The 24,858-nt window shown below is 47.9% G+C and overlaps 1 protein-coding gene across 1 annotated transcript in view; it reads left to right on the forward strand.

Moving 5' to 3' along the window:
- Positions 1 to 24,858, forward strand: part of EXOC4 (exocyst complex component 4) — a 314,358-nt gene that overhangs the window by 257,130 nt on the left and 32,370 nt on the right. The window contains exons 12-14 of the mRNA XM_063397129.1: positions 5,893 to 6,029; positions 13,111 to 13,266; positions 15,918 to 16,096. Coding sequence (XP_063253199.1) covers positions 5,893 to 6,029; positions 13,111 to 13,266; positions 15,918 to 16,096 — 472 coding nt within the window. The remainder of the gene's footprint in view (positions 1 to 5,892; positions 6,030 to 13,110; positions 13,267 to 15,917; positions 16,097 to 24,858) is intronic.

Consider the following 24,858-nt stretch of genomic DNA (forward strand, 5'->3'; position numbering starts at 1 on the left):
TGGAATACTGAAATCCTAAAGGAATGGCTGGAATATTGAAATCCCAAAAGAAATCACTGGAATGCTGAAATCCTAAAGGGATGGCTGGAATGCTGAAATCCCAAAAGAAATGCCTGGAATATTGAAATTCTAAAAGAACTGCTGGAATGATGAAATCCCAAAGGAATGGCTGGAATTCTGAAATCCCAAAGGAATGGCTGGAATGCTGAAATCCCAAAGGAATGGCTGGAATATTGAAATCCCAATGGATGGCTGGAATGCTGAAATCCCAAAGGGATGGCTGGAATATTGAGATCCCAATGGAATGGCTGGAATATTGAAATCGCAAAGGAACTTCTGGAATGCTGAAATTCCAAAGGAACTGCTGGAATATTGAAATTCTAAAGGGATTGCTGGAATATTGAAATCCCAAAAGAGATGGCTGGAATACTGAAATACCAAAGGAATGTCTGGAATATTGAAATCCTAAAGGAACTGCTGGAATATTGAAATCCCAAAGGAGCTGCTGGAATCCCAAAGGAATGTCTGGAAAGCTGAAATCCTAAAGGAGCTGCTGAAATGCTGGAATCCCAAAGGAACTGCTGGAACACTGAAATCCCAAAGGCATGGCTGGAATACTGAAATACCAAAGAAATGGCTGGAATGCTGAAATCCTAAAGGAACTACTGGAATATTGAAATCCCAAAGGGATGGCTGGAATATTGAAATCCTAAAGGAACTGCTGGAATACTGAAATCCTAAAGGAACTGCTGGAATATTGAAATCCCAAAGGAGCTGCTGGAATCCTAAAGGAATGGCTGGAATGCTGAAATTCCAGAGGAACTGCTGGAATATTGAAATCCCAAATGAATGTCTGGAATGCTGAAATCCCAAAGGAATGGCTGGAATATTGAGATCCCAAGGGATGGCTGGAATATTGAAATCCCAAAGGAACTGCTGGAATGCTGAAATTCCAAAGGAACTGCTGGAATATTGACAATCTAAAGGAACTGCTGGAATACTGAAATCCCAAAAGAAATGGCTGGAATATTGAAGTCCTAAAGGGACTGCTGGGATACTGAAATCCCAAAGGAACTGCTGGAATACTGAAATCTTAAAGGGATGGCTGGAATATTGAAATCCCAAAAGAAATCACTGGAATACTGAAATCCTAAAGGGATGGCTGGAATATTGAAATCCCAAATGAAATGCCTGGAATATTGAAATTCTAAAAGAACTGCTGGAATGATGAAATCTCAAAGGAATGGCTGGAATGCTGAAATCCTAAAAGAACTGCTAGAATACTGAAATCCCAAAGGAATGGCTGGAATACTGAAATCCCAAATTAATGGTTGTAATACTGAAATCCTGAAGGAACTGCTGGAATATTGAAATCCCAAAGGCATGGCTGGAACACTGAAATCCCAAAGGAATGTCTGGAATGCTGAAATTCCAGAGGAACTGCTGGAATATTGAAATCCCAATGGATGGCTGGAATATTGAAGTCCTAAAGGAACTGCTGGGATACTGAAATCCCTAAGGAACTGCTGGAATATTGAAATCTTAAAGGGATGGCTGGAATGCTGAAATCCCAAAAGAAATGCCTGGAATATTGAAATCCTAAAATAACTGCTGGAATGATGAAATCCCAAAGGAATGGCTGGAATACTGAAATCCCAAATTAATGGTTGTAATACTGAAATCCTGAAGGAACTGCTGGAATATTGAAATCCCAAAGGCATGGCTGGAACTCTGAAATCCCAAAGGCATGGCTGGAATGCTGAAATTCTAAAAGAACTGCTGGAATATTGAAATCCCAAAGGCATGGCTGGAACACTGAAATCCCAAAGGAATGTCTGGAATGCTGAAATTCCAGAGGAACTGCTGGAATATTGAAATCCCAATGGATGGCTGGAATATTGAAGTCCTAAAGGAACTGCTGGGATACTGAAATCCCTAAGGAACTGCTGGAATATTGAAATCTTAAAGGGATGGCTGGAATGCTGAAATCCCAAAAGAAATGCCTGGAATATTGAAATCCTAAAAGAACTGCTGGAATACTGAAATCCCAAAGGAATGGCTGGAATACTGAAATCCCAAATGAATGGTTGCAATACTGAAATCCCGAAGGAACTGCTGGAATATTGAAATTCCAAAGGAACAGCTGGAATGCTGAAATCCCAAAGTAATGGCTGGAACACTGAAATCCTAAAGGAACAGCTGGAATATTGAAATCCCAAATAAATGGTTGTAATGTTGAAATCCTGAAGGAACTGCTGGAATACTGAAATCCCAAATGAATGGCTGGAATGCTGAAATCCTAAAGGAATGGCTGGAATACTGAAATCCCAAAGGGATGGCTGGAATACTGACATCCCAAAGGAATTGTTGCAATCAGAGCCCATTCCAGACAAACCCCACAGCGTTCACAACCATCGGGGCTCTGTTCCATCCCCAGCAGAGCTGAGGGACTCGAGGGCGTCGGGAGGAATTTCCTTTTATTTCCAGCAGCCCTCAGCCTCTTTGAAACCCTTCCTGGAGGAGTAATGAATCCTCCCCTCGCCGTGGGTTGGGATTCGGGTGTGAGGGGCTGGAAATCCTTCCCTCCACGACTTTCCTTGTTAGTGTGGGTTTATTTTTTGTTTTTAAAGGCTCCATTGAAGTGCCTGGCCATCAAATTAAGCTTTGATCACATCCGTGTGCTGTTAACAGAACCAGATGGGGCAGAGGCGAGGGGATTGTGGCTCTGGGATGATGTTTGAGCTGCCTTTCATTTTGGGGGGGTTTTCAGAAGCCCCAAATGTCCCAAAAGCCTCCTCAGACACAGGGGTGTCCCCAGGGACACCCGCAGAGGTGGCAGCAGGGCTTTGGGGAAGGTTAAGATGTGGCAGGGAAATGGCCATTACATCTTCTTTCATATGGTAATTCCCCTCTTTTCCTCCCTTTGATTTTTATTTTTTTTTTAATCATTCAAGCAGCATCGTGTTCCCTTTACATCGGTAGGGTTTATTCAAAAATCCAGATACTGGCAGGAGCTTCGCTGGAATTTTAATGTAGCTGAGGAAAATAAGTGGGAAAAACTCCATAAAAACCACAATGGTTCTTGTTTTAACATCCACTCCTGGGTTTTAAGGTTGTTGTTGCTTTTTCCAAATGCTGAGTTATAATAATAAATTATAATTTATAATATATTAGAAAATATTATAAATTATATTATATTATTATATAATATGTTATTATAACAATATATTTATAATATATATAATATATTATAATATACTATGTACATTATTATATTATTATAATTAAATTATATTATAAATTATTCTAAATAATAAATTTATAACGAAAATAAATTGAAACGAGCTGGATCAAGGCCAGGTTTGATTCCTCCTCGTGTGGGTTCGTGTCCAACCCAGGAGGGTTCACAGGAGGATTCCTGGCAGGACAGATCCTGGGAAGCTGCAGGAGATCTGCTCCTGCCATGGCTCTGCTGCAACCCCCACCCTCCTGCCACCTGAAACCCCAGTGGAAAAGGAAAAATCTGCTTATTTTCCTACAAAAAGGAAAGGAATTGCTTTTGTCTTCTGTGTTGGTAATTGCTTTTCTTACCTTTTTTATTCCTGAGGGATCAATGGTGACTTCAATCCCTCACCACATTTCTCAGCCCGTCCTGGGCTTGATTTATTCTCAAACCACATCAGGCTCTGCTCAGGTGAGACCCCACCTGCAGAGCTGTCCCAGCCCTGGGGACAACAGCAGGACCTGGAGCTGCTGGAGCAAATCCAGAGGAATCCACGGAGCTGCTCCGGGGCTGGAGCCCCTCAGTTCCCAGGGATCCAGGCTGGGAGAGCTGGGGGTGCTCACCTGGAGAGGAGAAGGCTCCAGGGAGAGCTTCCAGCACATTCCAGGGCCTGGAGGGGCTCCAGGAGAGCTGCAGAGGGACTGGGGACAAGGGACAGAGGGACAGGACACAGGGAATGGCTCCCACTGCCAGAGGGCAGGGCTGGATGGGATCTTGGGCAGGAATTGCTGCCTGGAATGGAATTGCCAGAGCAGCTGTGGCTGCCCCTGCATCCCTGCAATGTCCTAGGAAGGACTGGATCACCCTGGGACAGTGGGAGGTGTCCCTGCCAGGGATGGGAATGGGACTGGATGAGTTTTTTTTCCTCCAAGTGCAGTTGGGAGCCAAGAACGTGGCAGGAGGAGCACAGGCGGTGCCTGAGGCTTCAGGGAACCCCATCCCAAGGATTTGGGAGAGTTCCCAATGAGGACGAGGTTGGAAGGGGCTTTTTTACCAAGTCAGGGACAGGGAATGGAGCAGGATCGATCCCTGTCCCTCAGGGGTTGCTCTGGAGGAGCAGGATCAGGGATCAGGGCGATTTGGGGGAATTAATGGGGGTTTAATTTGGAGGATTTAATGGGGAAATCAGTGGGGAGACGGGAGTTGGGTTCGTGGGGGTGTGGCAGAGGTGGCAGCTCGGGGGCTGATGAGATTTTCCTCTGAGTCACCAAGTTCTCCTCACATCCTGATGAACACAGAGGAAGGGGGCTCTTTCCAAATCCCTGGGATCCTCCCCTATAATTCAAGTCCAGAATTTCTCAAATCAGCCAGGGTCCCCAAATCTTCCTTTGCATTTGCTGCAGTTCAGGAATAACCCTTCACTCTACTGAGACCGTTAATTCAATTTACATCAACCTGGGATTTCCATTACCTCCCCTCTGCCTTTTTTGCAGCAACAAAACCAAACACAGCAGGCAAAATAAATACAAACTGTGCCACGACACCCTGGAGGGGCCTCAGAAATCCCAGGATTCGTATGGATTCATATGGAGCTGTTGGAACACTGGACTTTGTTGGATACGTGGTACCTCCCGTAGGCTGAAGGAAACCAAACCTGCTCACTGGGGGTTTTAGTGGCACTCTGGGCTCTGTTTGGGGTGGCAAAGGTGGGGACTGATGAAAGGTTGGACTGGATGGTCTGGGAGGTCTCTTCCAACCTCAGTAATTCCAGGATCTGCAGGATGTGGAGCAGCACTGTGGGATCTAAAAATCACATTTTTGCCTTTTGAGGTTTCACCTAATGAAGGGAAGACCTGGTGAACTTCAGCAGGTGGCTGAGAACCCCAAACTTCCCGAGCTGACATTCAAACCTTTAAACCACTTTCCTCCTTTTCTTGCCCAGTTTTTCCCTTCCCTTCATTTATTCTGCCTCGCTGGAGCCACTGGCAGAGCCTCTCCAGCACCTGCTCAGTGTTGGGGAGCATCAGCTGCACCTTTGCATCTGTGACAACAACCAGGAGAGTGCTGGAACCCCGGGCACTGGGAATTGCAGGGAATTCCCCTGGGAATTCCAGGCTCTCTGTGCTGACCCCCAGGCAAACCCTGCACTGACCCGAGGCTGGAAAAGGCTCCCAAAATGGAGCGACAGCGCTGGGACTGTGGGTGTGGGGTTTGGGCAGCAGTGTGTGACACAACAGGGGGGAAACTCAGAGTTTGAGGGTTTAGAATATGGTAATGGAAATAAAGCAAGGTGGAGGATTTAGGGCAGAGGCTGAGTCCTGCTTTTTCACCTTCTCCTCCATGGGTCTGGGGGGTGTTTTGTAATTGTGTAGAAAAATCCACATTGCCGGCCAGGGGTGGTTGGGTATTGGGTTAAAAGGAAAAATAATTCAGGTGTCATCTCACAATTGGACAGTTTGTGCTTAAAAGGCCTGGTAGAGAGAGACATGGGGCTCCATTTTTCACTTTGTTAGCCAAAACTCACAGCTTGTGAGACTGTAACATGGATAAGAATTCATAAACAACTGAGTCCAAAGCGCATCTCCCGAGCTTTAATCCCAGAGGAAAAGAGGGTAAGAACCCCACAGGAGAGATAAAGGCTCACCAAGCTGCCTTTGTCCCCTCCGCAGAGCACGGTGATCGTGGAGAAGACGGTGCAGGACCTGATGAACCTCATGCACGACCTGAGCGCGTACTCGGACCAGTTCCTCAACATGGTGTGCGTGAAGCTGCAGGAGTACAAGGACACCTGCACCCTGGCCTACAGGTACAGCCCAGGGGGAGCTGCTGATCCGCTGGGAGCACGCAGGAGCTGCTTCTGGAATCGTCTCTGCTGGGGTGTTTCCCTCCAGGGATGAAAAAGGTGGAATCGTGGTCAGTGGAAGGTGGGGAGTTGTGGTTTTCCAATTTATCCACATCACAGCGTGGTTTAGGGACTTGAGATGCAGGTGACAGTGGTGGTAGAGCTTAGAAATTATTCCATTTTTCCCTTAGTCAGACAGGATGAGAAACTGCTGCTCCCTGGGGTTGGCTGTTCCACTGGGAGCATGCAGGAGCTGCTTCTGGAATCGTCTCTGCTGGGGTGTTTCCCTCCAGGGATGAAAAAGATGGAATCGTGGTCAGTGGAATGTGGGGAGTTGTGGTTTTCCAGCAGATTTATCCACATCACAGCGTGGTTTAGGGACTTGAGATGTGGATGTGGTCTTGAGTGGTGGTAGAGCTTAGAAATTATTCCAGTTCTTCCCTTAGTCAGACAGGATGAGACCTGCCAGGGCCTAAAGGGAGAGCTGCAGAGGGACTGGGGACAAGGGACAGAGGGACAGGACACAGGGAATGGCTCCCAGTGCCAGAGAGCAGGGCTGGATGGGATCTTGGGCAGGAATTCCTGCCTGGAATGGAATTGCCAGAGAATCCCTGCATCCCTGCAATGTCCAAGGCCAGGCTGGACAAAGGCTTGGATCACCGTGGGACAGTGGGAGGTGTCCCTGCCCATGGATGGGGGTGGCCCTGGATGATCCCTTCCTACCAAAACCATTCCATGATAAAATTGACCCTAAGTTGGCCACTGAGAGTCTAAAGTCTCATCTTTAAAAATAAAAGCCTGGTTGTGCCTTTTGCTGGCTGGTGAAGTAATTCAGATTCTTCATTTGAACATTTGCAAGGAATTCTGCTTCATTTCAATTAATTAATTGAGATTTGGGCATTCAGGTCTCATGGCAATTCAGGAATTTCTGGATGAGAGGAAATGGCCAGAAGTTGCACCAGGAGAGATTTAGATGGGATATTAGGAAAAAATTTGTTCTTTGAAACATTGGTCAGGCACTGGAAGGAGTGGAATCCCTGTCCCTGGTGGAGGTGGCACTTGGGGACATGGGTGGCCTTGGCAGTGCTGGGAATTCAATCCTAGAGGTCTCTTCCAACCAAAATGACTCCGTGATTTTAGGAATCAGTAACCACATGGATCCACACACACTGGGTTTGGTGAAAGCTTCCCAAAACAGTTCTGTGAACTGACAGGGAAATGCTCTGTCCTTGTTCCAGTGGCATTTTGGGATGATCCATCCCTAACACTCCCCAGCCAAAGCATGGAAGGTCAAGGCACCACAATCCCACTGGCCATGGACGTGTTTGGGTTAAACAATTCAGATTTATCAGAGATTTCCTGGGTAAATATCAATAAATAACTTCTGGATAATCCCAGTTATCCATCTGTAAAACAGCTCTCCTGGAAAACCAGGATCATGCCCCATCCCACGGGGATAAATAATTAATAATTAATAAATAATAAATAATAATAAATAAATAATTCCATTAAAAACCACTGCAGGATGCTGCAGGAATGTGGGCTGGAATAGCTGCTCTCCATCATCCCCTCCGTGGCTGTTGAGCCTGAAAAAGCCCTCGTGCTTCCTGACCAAGAAATGACTTCCCATTGCCTGATTTTATTCAGGAAAAACTTCATCCGGCAAACAGGCTCATCCCCATCATCATCATCATCATCATTATCATTATTATTATTATTATTATTATTATTAACAATAGCAGTGAGCAGAAGCTAAACTTTGCCTGAACACTCCCCTAAATCAGGAACTGCTCGTGTGCCATTGTCCAAAATATCCCTTTTTCACCCAAAACTTCCCTGCCTGGAGCCAGACAATGGATTTGATTTGTTTGGCTTGAACTCGAAGGTCCTTCCTTCCTTCCTTTGCCATTCCTGGCTTTGGCACCTGCTGAGGGCTAATTAGGACAACGCTAATTTGGCCATCTCCTGATTGCAGCGAGAGGAAAAAAAAAAACAGGAAATGTTCTCGTTTTGCTGCTGGCAGAGGACTGAAATAGAAATCTGTATCCATTCCCGGGAATGCTCCCGCTCCCATCCGCGGGGATGTTATGCCCTCTGCAGGGATCTGGGGTCCACACAGCCCTGCCCTTTGCTCCAGGGTTTTTCCCGGGGCTAGGGATGGATAAATCCTGGCGTTGGTGGAGTTGGTGGAGCCGGGATTATTTACAGCTCCTTAAAATCAGGACCAACTCCTCGGAGCCGGGAGTGGATCCCTTCCACCAAAGCTGGCGGAGCAAGGGCTGCTCTTGGGGTGGCAAAGAGTGGGAATTTGGGAAGGCAGGGAGGTGTTTTTGTAGGGTTTGTTCCTTCAGAGGGAATGTGGGTGAAGAGCATCCCAAGGGAGGCTCCTCCAGGCAGGATTTCATCCGGAGCCCTCCGCGGAGCAGCTCGGGAAGGACGTCAGCGCTGGGAAATGCACAGCTGAGATTGTTCACGTCTGAGCTCCGTCTGGCTCGTGTTTTCCAGGCATTTAGAAAGGAAAATATCAAACCTGAGGGGGCTGGATGGGATTGGACATTCCCACAAATAGCAGCTCTCACGTGTTAGTGGGTGACGGATTTTGGAAGCTCGGTGTAGGTGAGGGGCCTCCTGCAAATCACATTTTTGTCCCGATTCCAGTTTGCCACCCAAACTGTTTACAAACGTCAGCTCTGATTTCTGACTAATTGATGAGGGGCTGGGGCTGAAAACGCAAATAAAAACGGGAGATGGAGCCCCCAAACCTCCTGCCGTGCTGGCAGCACTTCCCAGTCGTGTCCAACCCCCGTCTCCAGCAGATTTCCAGGACAGCAGCTCAACTCCGGAGTTAAAAACCATTTTATGTTAAAAACCTGAGTATGAAACCATTCTTTGTGGGATTTTTGGAGATGCTGGAAGGAGAAACCTGCCCAGTTCACAGTTGCTGCCCTTGACGTGAGCACTTCTTTTTAATCTTCTACCAACGTCCTTCTCCGACAAAATTTGCTGTCTCAAATGCTAAAATCAATCTCCTTCCATGTCTTTGTACATAAATTTCCCAATATTTACTCATGTCCATGTTGAAGTTGCACATTTCTAAGCTCTGTCTTGTGTGTCCACCCCCTTCCTCCCCATCCTCATCCTCACCTTGTTCATTCCTGAACCTCTCTGAAGGCTCTGAGTGAAAGGATCCCTCACCCAAATGAGTCATTTTGGTCTTAAAAAGAGATGGGCATCACCAAAATGTGGTTCAGGGAGTTAAAAAAGTGATTAAATCCTCTGGAGGTGCTCAGCTCCCTCCCTGGAGGAAGTTTCTGGTGACCAACCTCCTTTGGCTGAACCCTCTCAGCTAAATTTGGGGGGAAAAAATGGGAAATAACCAGGCCTGGATCTCTCAAAATGGTGAAGAAAAGAAGCCCCTCCTGCTTTCCAGACAGGCAAAATAAATTTTAATTGAGAAAGAGCAGATTAATTCAACCAAAATGATGCAAAACAGGATTTTTTCATTGCCCAGGAAATGCTTTTACCACTCGTTTTGCTGCTTCTTAGTAGCATCTTCCCCTCCTTGCATGAACTTTTGGGGCTCAAGTTGCCTTTTTGACTCTTTTTGGGGCAGGGGTGTCCCCTCAGGCTGCGGGTGCCTGGCCCAGCTGCTTTTTAACCCTTGGCAGCACGAGCTCAGCATGGAAACATCACCTTGGCCACGGGAAGAGGAGAAAATCATCCAAAAATCCACCTGGCACGAGGCAGAGGAGCCCGAAGAGCCCCTGTGGCTTCCAGGTGTTTCCTGCTGGAAAGCCACGGCCCCCCAGCCATGTCCAGGGATATTCCCAGATTATTTCCCAAAAGGAAATGATTCCTCCCAGAGCAGGATTGGTGCCTGGGGAGGTGTGACACACACCAGGATCAAGGCTGTCTCTCCAGCAGGCTGGGAATGGGAAAGATTTTGGGAAAGACATACCCAGGACAGCTGTCCCAGGCTGATATTCCATGTTTTATGATGTCTGCTCCATAATAAAAGGGTTTTTTCCATCGTTTTTCCTCCCTCTGTCCTCTGAGGAAGGGAGTGATGGAACAGCTCAGTGGGCACCTGGATCCAGCCAAGGTCAGCTCCCCATGGCAGCAGCAGGAAAAATTATGGAGGATTTTGGGATAAGGGGAGTGGGGGTGGAAGGAAGAGCTTTGAGTTGTGCTAAAAGATGTCACCCTGTCCTGGGATAAGGATCCAAGGACTCAAGGACTGACAGTGGCTGAAGGTTCAGAGGGAAGAAAATGTGGGAAAAAGGAGCTGGGAAAAGCTGGGTGTGCAATGGAGATGTTCTACCCTCTTCAGCATCTTCTCCGTGAGGGGTGGTTGGAGTAAATCCATGAAAATCAGGAGGAGTTGGAGCCCTGGGAAAGAGTGGGGGTGTAATTCCAAGGGATCCACGTTGTGCTGGGGCTGTCCCAGCACGGATTACTTGGAGCTGATTTCAATGGATCCATGGATCTTGTCCAGGACTCCCCATCCCTGGAATGTCCAAGGCCAGGCTGGACACTGGGGCTTGGAGCACCCTGGGACAGTGGGAGGTGTCCCTTGGTGGATCCGGGTGGGCTTCAAGATCCCATCCCACCCAAACCACTCCAGGATTCTGAGTGGACACACGGGTGCCACCAAAAGGTGAGGAAAGCAGGAATCGTGGATTGAGCCCTTGGAAAACTCTGACCCTGGAAAAGCAAGGACACCAGGCTGAGTTGGCAGCTTGGCAGAGCATCCCAACATCCTCCCCCGTCTCCTCCCCAGCACTGACTGCACAAACCATTGGGATTCTGAGGGCAGAGAAGAATAAAGATCACAAAACAGAGAGGTGGCTCTGTGTAATTCCATCCCAAAGATTCCTTGGAGCATCCCAAAGATTCCTTGGAGCATCCCAACATCCTCCCTCGTCTCCTCCCCAGCACTGACTGCACAAACCACTGGGATTCTGAGGGCAGAGCAGAATAAGGATCACAAAACAGAGAGGTGGCTCTGTGTAACTCCATCCCAAAGATTCCTTGGAGCATCCCAACATCCTCCCCAGCACTGACTCCACAAACCATTGGGATTCTGAGGGCAGAGCAGAATAAGGATCATAAAACAGAGACGTGGCTCTGTTTAACTCCATCCCAAAGATTCCTTGGAGTCTGAAGGGCCACGATAAGGCTGGAAATAATTGAAGAGAGCAAACAGTGGATGTGGAGAGAGCTGGGCTGAGAGGGGAAATAACGGGGAGTAATGGGATGAAATTGAGGAAAATAAAACACGGGCTCAGTATCAGGAGGTTTTTTTTATCCAAGAGTTGGATTTGTTCAAGTGTGAAATAGACTCCCAAGGGAAGGAGAGTATTACTGCAGTCATTTAAATGTGCAGAGGACAAAGCCCTGGCTGATGTATTCCCTGGAACAGTTGTCTTGCCTTGGCACAGCAATGCCCAGATATCATCAAACCCCTCCTTCCATCTCAGATGTCAGAGCTGCTGGTGGAGCTCTTTTATCCCCCTCAGTTTTCGCCAGGGTGAAAAATAAAAGACCTTTTTTTAATTATATTTTTTCCCCTGAGTGGAAAAACACCAACTCCTCCCAGCAGCAGAAGGCCAAATGGGAATGTTGATGCCGAGGTCTTGTGTGGCTGGAAACAAAACTCAGCCTTTTGTGTGTGACAGATTGAACGTGAAACTTGAGGGGAAGGAAATTTTGTTTGTGAGTTCATGTGACAAATTCGTTTTCACAAATCCTGCGCGGTTCCTGAGCTGAGCTTGTTTTCCTGGAGGATGGGGAAAAGGTGGGAAGAGAAATGAGCTGTTCTCTTCAGGATGGATCAGAGCTGGCTCCTGTCCTCCTCTTTCCCTTTGCAAAACGCAGATGCTCGGGGTGTTGTTGTTTTTATTTCTATTTATTAAATCACCACCTGAATGCTGCTGACGCCTCATCCCTGCTCTGGCATTCCAGGCTGGATCCAGGAGAGTGTGGCTGGAATGGCTCTGCCAGGGGCTGAGTCCATTCCAACCTGGAGCCAGGCTGGGAGAGCTGGGAATGTTCCCCTGGAGAGGAAAAGGATCCAGGGAGAGCTTCCAGCACATTCCAGGGCCTGAAGGGGCTCCAGGAGAGCTGCAGAGGGACTGGGGACAAGGAACAGAGGGACAGGACACAGGGAATGGCTCCCACTGCCAGAGGGCAGGGCTGGATGGGATCTTGGGCAGGAATTGCTGCCTGGAATGGAATTGCCAGAGCAGCTGGGGCTGCCCCTGGATCCCTGCAATGTCCAAGGCCAGGCTGGGAGCACCCTGGGACAGTGGGAGGTGTCCCTGCCATGGCAGGGGTGGGATGAGAATCTTTAAGGTCCTGGATTGACTCCTCCAAATACAGGATCCCATTTGTCTCCTGAAATTCCCAGTCAGGAATTCAGATGAATTACTCAGCCACAAATATAAAACAGGGAAATTCTTCCCAACTGTAACACACTGCAATCCCTGACTCAGTTTCCCTCATAGGGTTTAGCTGGAATCTCCATCAGGAGATGCTTGGGATGAGTTGGAAATGAGATCCTGGACCCTTCATTGCCCTTCAGTGCTTCAGGTCCCCAGGCTGGGCCAGCCCAGGGGGAGGTGGTGGCTTCCAGCCAGGTGTCCCTGGGCTGGTCCCACCTTGCAGTGCCTCCACCTGGGCAGAGGCTGCTGAGTCTCTGAGATTCCAGAGGAGAAGGATCCGTGGAGACACCAGAGCAGGGCGACCTCCTCCAGCTGGGAGCCAAATTGAATTTCTAGGAGAAATTTAGGAGAACGGCCCTTTTTCCCTTAAAAGATTTCTCCAAGCCCACCAGGAGTTGTGTGTTTAAGGGAATTTCCCACCCTGTCCCTTCCACGTGAGCTCTGTGTGGAATTCCTCTCTGGATCCTTTCCCCACTGCCTAATCCCCATTTGTGTGATATGGAATTTAGTGAAAAACTCAGAATTAAATTAAAAGCGGCTCTGAAAGCTCTGAAAGCAGGGTTGGCTCCTCCCTGAGGTGGTTGTTGCTGCTCTCCCTGCAGGACCATCGTGCAGTCCGACGAGAAGCTGGTGATCAGCGCGTCCTGGGCCAAGGACGACGACATCAGCAGGCTCCTGAAATCCCTGCCCAACTGGAGCAACATGGCCCAGCCCAAGCAGCTGAGGCCCAAGAGAGAGGAGGAGGAGGATTTTATAAGGTAAAATATCGTGGGGGGTTGTGAAAGGGTTTCGAGGAGAGCAGCAGCAAAAGGTAGGAATGAATTCACGGTGTTCTCGTAGCTGTGGTGTCCCCAGGTGTGAGGAGAGTTATGGGATCATTTGGGAAGTGGGAAAGACTTTGGACAGCATCGAGTCCAACCATTCCCAGCCCTGCCAAGGCCACCACTGAGCACGTCCCCAAGTGCCACATCCACGTGGCATTGAAATCCCTCCAGGGGTGGGGGCTCCAAACCTCCCTAGGCAGCCTTTGGGGGAGGAAACCTTCCCAAAATCCAACCCGAGCTTTTCCTGGCGCGATTTCTGCTCGCTCTGTCGTTCAAACAAAGCCACTTGGAGAGCTGTCTTTGTGATCCAAGTCAGGGAAGTGCCTGGGACTGGGGAAGGAAAGGATTGCTTTGAATCCAGGCCAATCCTTGTCCCGCTGGTTGGAGCTGCTCTGATCACCCACGTGATGAAGGGAGCAGCATTTTCTGACCTGGTGGAGGGGCCAGCTGGTTGTACTGGGCAGGAATTCCCCAAATTAGCACTGAATCTTTCATTTGAGCCATGATCTGGTAGAGTTTCCCCTCCATCCCAACTCCAGGAGCTAACTCTGGAGAGCAAATAAAAAATTCCGCTATTTCCAGCAGGGATTCTTTTGGAGACAACTCTCCGTGCCCAAACCAGGTTGTTCCGACCTCTCACGCCAGTGAAAGGCTGGAAGGAGGCAGATTCCCTTTCCCTGCCTGCTGGGAATGGCTCAGCTCCCGTGAGATTCCAAAGGCTGCACGTTCCCATCCCTATTCATCACTTCCTTGATTGGCACTTGGCTGTAAAACTGGAGGGGGAGGAGAAGCTGTTGAAAATAACAACTCTAATTTGCCCAGATTGTCGTTTTCCTCCTTCCCTTCCAGTGACAGGGAGGATGCAGCCTGGAGAGGATGGGATCTGTGGGGTCACAGAAGGGTTTGCAGCTTGGGCAGGGATTTGAAACGTCCCCAGTTGGGATGTTGGGCCCTTGAGGCCTCCGTGCAGTCCCTGAGTTGAGTTTCATGGATTCAGTCCTCACCTGGCTGCACATTTATCCTTCATTTCCTCACCTGGGAAGCCCCTCCTGGCTCTTCCTGTGATTCCTGATCCCTCAGTGTGGGACAGCAAAGCTCCAGTGGGCTCTCCTGGCTGAGTGGAAATTCCTGGCTCAGCCTGATGCTGACACAGCCAACATTTTCACCCTAAGATGCATTTTATTCCATTTATCCCATTCTCCAGGCCATTAATTGAAATATTTTGTGTCACTGGATCGGAGGAGCTCCAATGGAAAGCCTTCAGGAAAAGCCTATTAAGTCACCCACGCTGAATTTCCTGGGAAAAGCTCCTGTGCCGTGGCTTTTTTCAGCCCAGGCTTCAGGACAAAGATCTTTTCTCCGTGTCTGTTTGCACAGAGCATCACCTGTTAAGCCCCAGTTCCTCCCAGTGCCGTGTGAACGCTCCTGTAGCATTAATTTAAATCATAATAATTGGTCTGGGCCAGATTTAGCCATTCATGGCTTAGAAACTTCCTCCAGGATGGGTGGTGGTTGAATAGATCCCTCCTGAAAGCTTCAAAATAAAATTAATTGCTCGTCCAATTTTTTGTCATGCTCTTCCCATTTAAGCAGCCTTTTCCCAGCCTTTTCTCCTAATACAAAGGAACATGATTTCCTCACTGCTGCTGCTGCTTTCTCCTGGCTCTGCTGATGAATTGGGAATAATTCTGCCTGGACACTGCAGTGGAGCCAAAGGGAAGCAGGAACTGTGGATTCCTTGGTTAGCAGGGAATGGGAGAGCTCATTTCATTATCATTTAACCTCTAAGACATTTAAAATTGCAATATTTAATGTTTATGGCCCCAATTCTTGGCCAGCAGGGCAGGATTGCACATCCCTTCCTGGAAAAGAAGGTTCAAGCCTGATGAAATTTGGGAAAATGTTCATTTTGGACATGGAACTGCTCAGCAGCATCCCTTTATGAATATTGGTAAATTAAACAAATCCCAAAAGTCCCACCACCAGTTTTTGTCCCGTGGCAGCAAAAGAGATCCACGCACAGCTTTCCTTCCCTCCCCAGCTTTCCTGTAACTCATTTGTTTAACTAAAAAGAATGAAAACCACAACAAAAAAACACATTTCTCTTGGTCATTATTTCTCACCAGGCAGGATCTCCTTGGCAGTCAAATAATTCATGGACTGATATTCCAAACCATTTATCTGTCATGATCAGCCATTGGGAATTTGTTTAAATGGATGTGGGGAGCAAGAAGTCCATCAGGGATTGGCAGAGCTGATTTCCAGGGAAAGGTGGAAAAGTGTTATTTATGGAAATCCCAGGGAGACACGGGAAGCACCTCCAAGGAGGGAATTCCCTGTGGGGTGAGGAGGGGTGGGAGTTGGTTGGGATGGAGTTTGGAGCTGTGAGGAGCAAGGTGGAATTCTAGGAATTGTAAATGAAGGATGGGAAAGACCTCCCTGGGTTTTTCTCTGGAATTCCCTCAGAAAACATCCCTGGGATGGCCCCACGAGGGCTGGGTTGACCTTCCCTGAGGAGTAACTGAGGCCTCCTCCTGCCATCCCTGGTTTCCACATTCCTCAGGGGGCTTTGTTTTCCATTTCAGGGCTGCTTTTGGCAAAGAATCCGAGGTTCTGATCGGGAATTTGGGAGACAAACTGATCCCCCAGCAGGAGATCCTGCGGGACGTCAGCGACCTCAAGGCTTTGGCCAACCTGCACGAGAGCCTGGAGTGGCTGGCAGGACGCACCAAGGCAGCTTTCTCCAGCCTCTCAGCATCCCAGAGTGAGTAATTCCCACGGGAAACCTCTGCCTGGGGATGGGAACGGCACAAGTGTGGGATTTGGGCAGGAATGGGCACCTCCTGTTCCTGCTTTCCCAGCGGGTTTGTGTCAGAGGGAAGAGGAGCAGCTTCGTCTCTGTTCCTTGTGGGGGCACCGTGGGAGGGCTCCAGGAGCATCAATTCCAGCTTGGAAAAGTCTTCCAGGCCTGGAGCTTCCCAGCAGTGCCTGCTGATGGCATTCCCAGGAGCAGGAAGCACTGCCAGGCTGTTGGATTATCCCTTTTTCTGACCCAGGGATGGGGCAAATGAGAGGTGTTTTAAAAACTTTTATTCCATTTTCAGTCCCATGTGAAGGGTGAGGCAGTACAGATGTCACAGTTCACACCATCACAATCAGAAGCCAAACTATTTCCTAATTACAATCCATTGTAAGCGTCTCTTGGCTCAGCTTCCCATGATCAGATCCTTTGGATCCAGAGGGATAATTAAGTTTATATAATCAGTTAAGAGTTAAAACCCAAATTACTCCAGGTAGCTTTAACATTCCTGTAACCCAGACTTTGACTTCTCAATACCTGGGTGACAACACTTGCTCTGTTCTCGCTTTAGGGGAGACTAAACAAATAACAAAATTAAACAAAACCCAGTGGGAAATGCTATCAAAGTTCGGTAGCCAAATATTTATTTAGTTCCTAGGAGAGTTCTTGGGGCTGAGGATTGATGTTCTAACAGCCAGAGCTATTAAAATAAAACATCATTCCTAATCCCAGGTCTGGTGGAAACTCAGGTTTTTTAATAAATCAATATTTTCCAGATATTAAAGGGCATGAGTGCGACTTTCGGGCCTGGGAGAGGCCCGAATATGTTTATTCACACAGTGGTGAATAAACATAAAAGCACAAAGTGTAATATTTCACTTGGCAGCGTCCTCCTGACAGTAAAAATTCATCTTCCTTTGTAAGAACTTCATCCTAAAATGTCTGTACACAAATGCCAGGAGTGCCTGGAACAAAGGGAACAAGGGGCAGTGGTAGGAAATGACAGAGGCTGTCCTGACCTCGTGCTTATAAATGAGATTTTCATCCTTGGGTTGTTTCTCTTTTGTGCCCCAGCAACTTGAGATTCACTCCTGGTGTCACTCAGGGCATCACCCAAGTGTTCAGTGAGAGATCAGGACCTGGATTTGTGGTGCAGTGCCAGAAATTCCCAAATCCCAGCACGCCCATGACGCAGAGGCCCTGGGGGAAGGCCGGAGTTTTTCCAGCAAAGCTTCCTTGGATGCTTTGGGAATTTACAGGCACAGCTCTGAACATCCAGAGAGCACAGGGTGGAGCTGGGCTGGGCTGATTTTGGGAAACCTTAAAGAGAGGCGTGACCTGCTTTGGGGTGAGGCTGCCAAAGGCCCCTTCCCAGAGATAAAAATTCCATAATCTTTGCCTGTGGATGTGCCACAATTACCCCTCATTTAAACCCAGCCGTGCTAATTTTAAGAGTTTTATCAGCTGGGCAGTCTCTGCTCTGTTCATTATTCGGTGTTTGCTGAGCTGATGGCTCTGCCCTTATCTGCTCCCCTTCAGAATTGGATTTTATATTTCCCCAACCAGCCAGATCTAACAAAGTAATTTCCTTCTGCTCTTGTCTTTTGAGGGAACGCAAACTCCTTTTCGACAATAACCATTTCAGGATTAAAGTTGCTGGGAGAGAGTGAATTTGTTGAGGAAGTGGAGTCAATTTTAAAGGGGTTTCATAGGAAAATGGAAGTCAGGTTTTCCCTCCTCTGTGCTTTGTCAGCTGCAGACAGAGCACAACCTCATCCTCTTCCTTTGAGGAGCTTCAGCCTTCTGAGGTTCCCTGAATATTTTAGAGAAGGAATTATTACGAGCCATGAGGAGTTGAGACAGACTTTTTCAAGGTTTTTAACGTTTTTAAGACCATTGCTTGCTGTGTGTGGGGAGGAGGATGAAAGAGGAGCTGTTGGCTTCTGGAGCTGGAGCTGCCCTTTAAATCCAGCAGCTCCTGGAATCTGTGACTTCAGATCGTTGGGAATCACTGCCAGGCTTCCAAACTCTGAGTTTGGAATCGCTTTGTCCTGGAATTATGGGATGGTTTGGGTGGGAAGGGACCTCAAAGCCCATCCAGGGCCACCCCTGCCATGGCAGGGACACCTCCCACTGTCCCAGGGTGCTCCAGTCCTTCCTTGGACATTGCAGGGATGCAGGGGCAGCCACAGCTGCTCTGACAATTCCAGCCCAGGCAGGAATTCCTTCATGTGGGAAAGTCTGGAAGAATTTACAAGAAAAAAGAGGGGGGTGGTTAAATTATTTTTTTTTAACATTTCTGTGCTGTCACTGACAGTGGATGAAGCCATCTCTTAATGGGTATTAATATGGATTTATGTATTCCAGAGATATTTTTTTATCCTAGCAGAGAATTCATGGAATGGTTTGGGCTGGAAGGGACCTTCAAGGTCACCCAGAGCCATCCCTGCCATGGCAGGGACACCTCCCACTGTCCCAGGGTGCTCCAGCCCCAGTGTCCAGCCTGGCCTTGGACATTGCAGGGATGCAGGGGCAGCCACAGCTGCTCTGGCAATTCCATTCCAGGCAGGAATTCCTGCCCAAGATCCCATCCAGCCCTGCCCTCTGGCAGTGGGAGCCATTCCCTGTGTGCTGTCCCTCTGTCCCTTGTCCCCAGTCCCTCTGCAGCTCTCCTGGAGCCCCTCCAGGCCCTGGCAGGGGCTCTGAGCTCTCCCAGCTGTTTGCAGCAGCTTTGCTGAGTCCTTGTAGTTCTATCAGAGCTATAAATGGTGATTAATTAGCAGCTGATCACCCCTGGTTTGGTTTGGACTTGCCAAGCTGGCCGTGGGCGTGCTGGGGTCTGGAGCAGCCTGCGGAAAACATTGGGAATCTCTGAGCATCCCATAGCAGGGGCAGGCTGAGCTGTGGGATGGGCAAAAAGATCTGTGGCCAGGCAGATAAAACACCCAGGAAGAGATTTTCCTTTTTCTCCCCAGAACCACCAAGATCTGAGTGACTTTGTCCAGCACCAGCAGCTCCCAGGTCATTTTAATCCCTGCATCCAAGGCAGGTCCATCCGTGTTGGATCACACAGAGGAGGCTCAGGGAGCTGGCCAGGGTCTGTGCTCTTCCCCCAACCTCTCAGGCAGTAGGAAAGAAGAAACACTGAAAAATAAGGTTATTTGTGAAGCTTCAATAAAAAGCTGTCACGTAGATTCATATCGAAGCAGCAGATATTCACCAAATAATCAAAGCACTCAAGATTTACCTTGTTAATTTAATGGCAGATGGTTTGCATTTGGTGGGAATGTGCAGCTTGTTCTGGCTCGGACAGAAATTTACTTTTGTTGCAATAACAAAGCCACAGCGTTCACCGAGACCTTCCCCTGCCCTAGGGCAGGCCCGTGTTGATCATCTCTATTCCAGCTTTTAAATAAGTTTTTTTTTTTAAATAAGGTTCTCTATTAATATACCTTAAAAAAAAAATCAATTCCCCACGAGCAATCAATACAGTGAGATGTGCTACAAGTTCAGTGACAGGGGAGAAAAAAAAGAAATAAAAATTCAGCTGCAGCTTGAGAGGAGCAGAGAGAGCCCCACGGAAGGGCTGAGCTGGGTTCATCAGGGGGTTAAAAATAAAACCCTGCCCCAGCTCAGCACTGCTGGGGGGCCTGGCTGCTCAATGAAAGGCAGCAATTTCCATTTGTGCTGAAACACAAATGGAGGGGCCTTCAAGTGCCTGGAAATGGCAGCTCCCAGTGGCAGAAAGGGGCTCCTGTGTCCATTTGGGAATGCAGGATGCTCCCTCCCAGCCATCAAAGCCCATTCCCGGCTCAGGGAAGCCAAGGAGAGGCTGATGATGCTCCCGGGGCAAAGTGGCCCGGGATGCTCTTGGTGCTCTAATGGCCCTCAGTGAGCTTGGAAAAGCATTTTGAGATCTGTGGCTGGAAAATGAGATGCAGATGCTCGGTGTGATCATTAAGAAAGCCAAGCGGCGGCTGAGAAATGCAGGATTTTGGTAAAAAAGCTGTGGAAAACCTCTTTTTTTTCCCTCCCCTACTTTTGAATGAAGCCCTAGCTCACCCAAAGTGGGATGAGGGGGAAGCGCTGCCCATGTGCAGAGGAAAAAGTGAAAACATCTTCCACAGCCCGCTGGAATTTGGGAGACAATCTCTGCTGTGGGCACGGGATGAAGCAGTGGAGAGGCTGAATGGCCTCAGGATCCGTTCCTGGAGGGATTTTCTCTTTGTGGAGAAGGCAATGGCAGGACAGGAGGTCCCTCCCCAGGCTGGTGGCCTGAGTTAGAACTGGAAATGATGAAAATGCTGCTGTCACTCAAGGCTGACCCAGGTGAACACGGCACAGAGAGCAAAGGAAGATTTCTGCACCCCAAGGGGCTGAGGGAAAGCAGCTGTGACAGCCACGGACACACGGGACACATGCACAAAGTTTAATTCCAAAGAACCTTCTGGAAGAGAAAGACAAACCCGACTGAGCTGAGCTGGAGCAGCTCAAGGCCTGGAGGGGCTCCAGGAGAGCTGCAGAGGGGCTGGGGACAAGGGACAGAGGGACAGGACACAGGGAATGGCTCCCACTGCCAGAGGGCAGGGCTGGATGGGATCTTGGCAAGGAATTCCTGCCTGGAATGGAATTGCCAGAGCAGCTGTGGCTGCCCCTGCATCCCTGGAATGTTCCAGGCCAGGCTGGAGCAGCCTGGGACAGTGGGAGGTGTCCCTGCCATGGCAGGGGTGGCCCTGGATGGGCTTTGAGGTCCCTCCCAACCCAAACCCCTCCAGGGCTCTGCAGCCAAGAGCTGAGCAGAGCAATTCAGGCAGAGAGCAGGAGTCCAGCTGGGTCCCTCTTGGCTGAGTCGACTTTTGGACTAAAACCATGGAAAAATTGGGATAGCAAGGTGTTAAAACACCTCCAACACCAGCAGGGAACTTCACAGAGGTAAAACGCCTGGTTTGATTTAACTGAACACAAGGAGGTTATTTTGGATTATTTCAGAATTTTGGCACGGAAATGCCATCCCTTAAAAACGGCTCTGCTTTGCTGGAGCTCGGGGATGCAAACCACAGAGTCACCTAAAATCTCCTTGTTTTCCCACCAGAGTGATCTCCTGGTGCCTTCCAGAGTTTTTTTTTTTTTTTTAATTTATTTATTCCCTCTGGAATGTCTGCAGTGAAGTTTTTCCCATGGATTGCAGCCTTCCCCAGCCTCAGCGCTTTCCATCAAATATTTAATGGGATGAGGAAATCAGCCCTGGGAGACAACACCGGGAATCTGCGCCGGGATCGATCCGTGGGGTCATCCTTAACTCACCACCATCATTACCCTAATTACTCTCATTCCCTCTTTCCTTCCTCCCACCCACCAGTCCTAAAGGCAGGGGATCGTCATGTAAATAAGTGACCTAATTAGCAAAGCTTTCAAAGCATTTTAAGGGGTTTTGTGGGAATGGCTCCTCTTGGTTCATCCCGTTTCAGTCCTTTTATCTCCTCTGGAGAAAATGATTCCCTGCTGGCAAGGATGGGGAGCAGAAAGTCCTCCCTGCTCCTCCTCGGGGTGACTGAGGTGACTCCTTGCCCTGCTCTGGAAGGGGCAAAATAATTGTCAAAATTATGGGATTAAAAATCACAGCCAGGGTTTGATGACGACACCGTTGGGTCACTCTGAATTCCTCTGGGATTTGTGGAAAATGACTCTTAAATAACCAGGAATTGTGGAGATTTAGGCTGAGTCTGATCATCCTGGTGCTTGTCCCTTTTTCTTTCCCATTCCTCACCCCGAATTTGAAAACTCTTCATCATTCCCATGGATGTTCCCATTCCCGCCTTCCTCTGGATTCCCTTGGACAAAACTCATTTGTTCTTTGTCTTCCAGACCCTTGGGCTGCTCCTCTTGCTTTGCAAACCGATTTTTAAAAAACAAACAGCCCTCAAAAAAAAAAAAAAAAAAAGAAAACAACACTCTCTTCTATATCTTTATCACTTTTATCTACACCTTTTATCTGTCCAAAAAAGAAAAAAAAGATTGCCAAGGATCTGTTCCACTGTATTTATTTTCATTAGATTTTTACTCCTGGGCATCAGGACACTGATTAACTTCAGGAATTTTAGAAAGGAATTTTTTTTTTCCCTTTTAGAAAGGAATTTTATTCCTTTCTCTTCCACTAAGACAAACAGACTGGGAGATTTAAGGTTCTTTTGCAAATCCATCCCCCTCAGGCCCAGCGAAACCCTGCAGGGAGGTTTTGAGGGCATTTTTTGGGAAGGTGCGGCTCAGGATCCCGGAGGACTCTGAGGAGAAGGGGGGTGAGTTTTTGCTTTGCTGTAAATTGATGGAAATGTCTCCATTGACCTGTGATTTTCCCTGTTTTTAAGGAAAATTTGGTCAGGAAACACCAAAAAGGAAAAAAAAAACCAAATCCTTCCCAGAACTCAGAAGAAGCTGAAAGGGCTTTCCAAAATCAAATGACTTCTGAGATAATAGAATTCAGCCCAGGAAATAATAATAATTCTGAGAAGGGCAGGTTCTGGGAAAGCTCCACCATAAATGATTGAAAACAGAGGAATTTTCCCAGTTGAGGAGCACTGGAACAGCAAATCCTGGGATTTTTAGGGACTCCTCCAATAGCGAAATCAACTCTGTTCCTAATCCTGTGATAGGGCCCTGCTCTTAATTCTCCCTGCACAATTTTGCTTCCTTCAGTGAAAAAATCCAGCTTTTTAGTGAAAAACACCTGATTTTGGAGGCTTTTTAAATGAACCAGTTGTTTTTTGGGTTGTTTTCAAGCCTTTTGCAGACTCCAAAGTGCTTAAAGAACAGCGTGGATCAACCAAACCCTCCAGGGCTCGTAGGACGGAGCTCGAACCTCCCCACACATTTTTGATGTTGCCCCTCTATTTTTATTTAACAGATTCCTTTTCCCCCCAGATAATCCTTCTTTTTTTTTTTTTTTTTTTTTTCTTTTTTTTTTTTTTTTTTTTTTCCCAAAGCTGCATCCTTGCAGAAAAAAACCAGAAAACAAACCACTTTTTGGAGGAGTTACTGCCTTTTTAAAAGTGCTGATTTCCCGGGGAAATTTATGCCCGGCAGCGGAGGCAGGCGAGAGAGCTCCGCAGGCAGCGCTAACGAGACAATTCATTAAGTGCCGAGGGTACACACGCCGTAAAAAAAACATTAATTCCCCAAATGAAAAACTAATAGAGTGTTTAGGCTGCTCTTTATCACCAGTGACAGTCGGGGCTCTGCTCATCATTAGTGTTTACCCAGCTGATGGGGGCTGCGGCTCTTCCTGACCACCTCAAAGGAATAAAAACCTTTTTTATTCCAGCTTTGTCCCTTCTCCTGCTCTTGGATTTTAAGGACACAAAGGCCGTGGGAGGAAGTTTTCAACGCCAGCCCTTCATTTTTGCCTTCTTGCTTTCCTTTTCCTCCTTTTCTTGCTTTTTTTTTGCTCCTTGCAGTTTTTCTCTTGGTCGCTGCCAGAACCTCGAGATCTGCAAGGGGAAATCCTTTCCTGAAGTTTCCTCCAGCCCAGCCCTAATTTTCCTCCGAGGAAAGAGGAGTCATTAGTGGAAATCTGCTTGGAGATTTATTAATGAGCAGCTCGTTTCCTCTTCACTTCTGTTTTTCCTACTCTGTCTTTCCTTTCCTTTCCTTTCCTTTCCTTTCCTTTCCTTTCCTTTCCTTTCCTTTCCTTTCCTTTCCTTTCCTTTCCTTTCCTTTCCTTTCCTTTCCTTTCCTTTCCTTTCCTTTCCTTTCCTTTCCTTTCCTTTCCTTTCCTTTCCTTTCCTTTCCTTTCCTTTCCTTTCCTTTCCTTTCCTTTCCTTTCCTTTCCTTTCCTTTCCTTCCCTTCCCAAACCTTCCCAAACCTTCCCAAACCTTCCCAAACCTTCCCAAACCTTCCCAAACCTTCCCAAACCTTCCCAAACCTTCCCAAACCTTCCCAAACCTTCCCTTCCCTTCCCTTCCCTTCCCTTCCCAAACCTTCCCAAACCTTCCCAAACCTTCCCAAACCTTCCCTTCCCAAACCTTCCCTTCCCAAACCTTCCCTTCCCTTCCCAAACCTTCCCTTCCCAAACTTTCCCAAACCTTCCCTTCCCTTCCCTTCCCTTTCCTATTCTGTTTTTCCTTACTCTACTCCTAAGAGTAACTCTGTCCCTTTGGCACCTTGGCAGTGATCCCAGTCAAAGGTGAATTCCCAGTAAAATGCTGGGAATTCAGACAATTCAGACAGCTGAAATCCCAAATCCAGGGGTGAGGTGCCAGCTGAAGGTTGGACTGATGGTCCTTAAAATCCCCTTCCATCCTTGGTTCCCTTCCATTCCGTGGTCTTGGAAGTCTGGGGAGAAATCATTCCTTGGAGTGTTTTACTTCCCTGGATTTATCCCTGCAAAAAAGAACGATTTAGGTAAAAAGCAGCAATATCTGGGTGAATATTTGAAGTATTTGTTGATATCTGAGAGGCCCAAATGTTCACAGGGAAGCACAGGGAAGGTGTCAGCCCCAAAATCCAGATTTGCTTTTTGAATTCCCATCAGTCTGAAACGAATCCCCTGAACTCTGGGAGAATCAAAACCCAGCTCCAGCTTTTATGGCTCGTTCCAGTCCTTCCCTGGAAAGCTGGAATTCCCAAATGGAGCATTTTAGGAGAAGGCAGTGACTCATCTGTACCTTGGAGTCACCTTTTGGTGTGGCATGGACACCTTGGTGACGTTCCTGTCCCCTCACAAAGTTTT

The sequence above is a fragment of the Prinia subflava genome, chromosome 4, assembly GCF_021018805.1.
Source record: "Prinia subflava isolate CZ2003 ecotype Zambia chromosome 4, Cam_Psub_1.2, whole genome shotgun sequence".
Classification (NCBI taxonomy): Eukaryota; Metazoa; Chordata; class Aves; order Passeriformes; family Cisticolidae; genus Prinia; species Prinia subflava.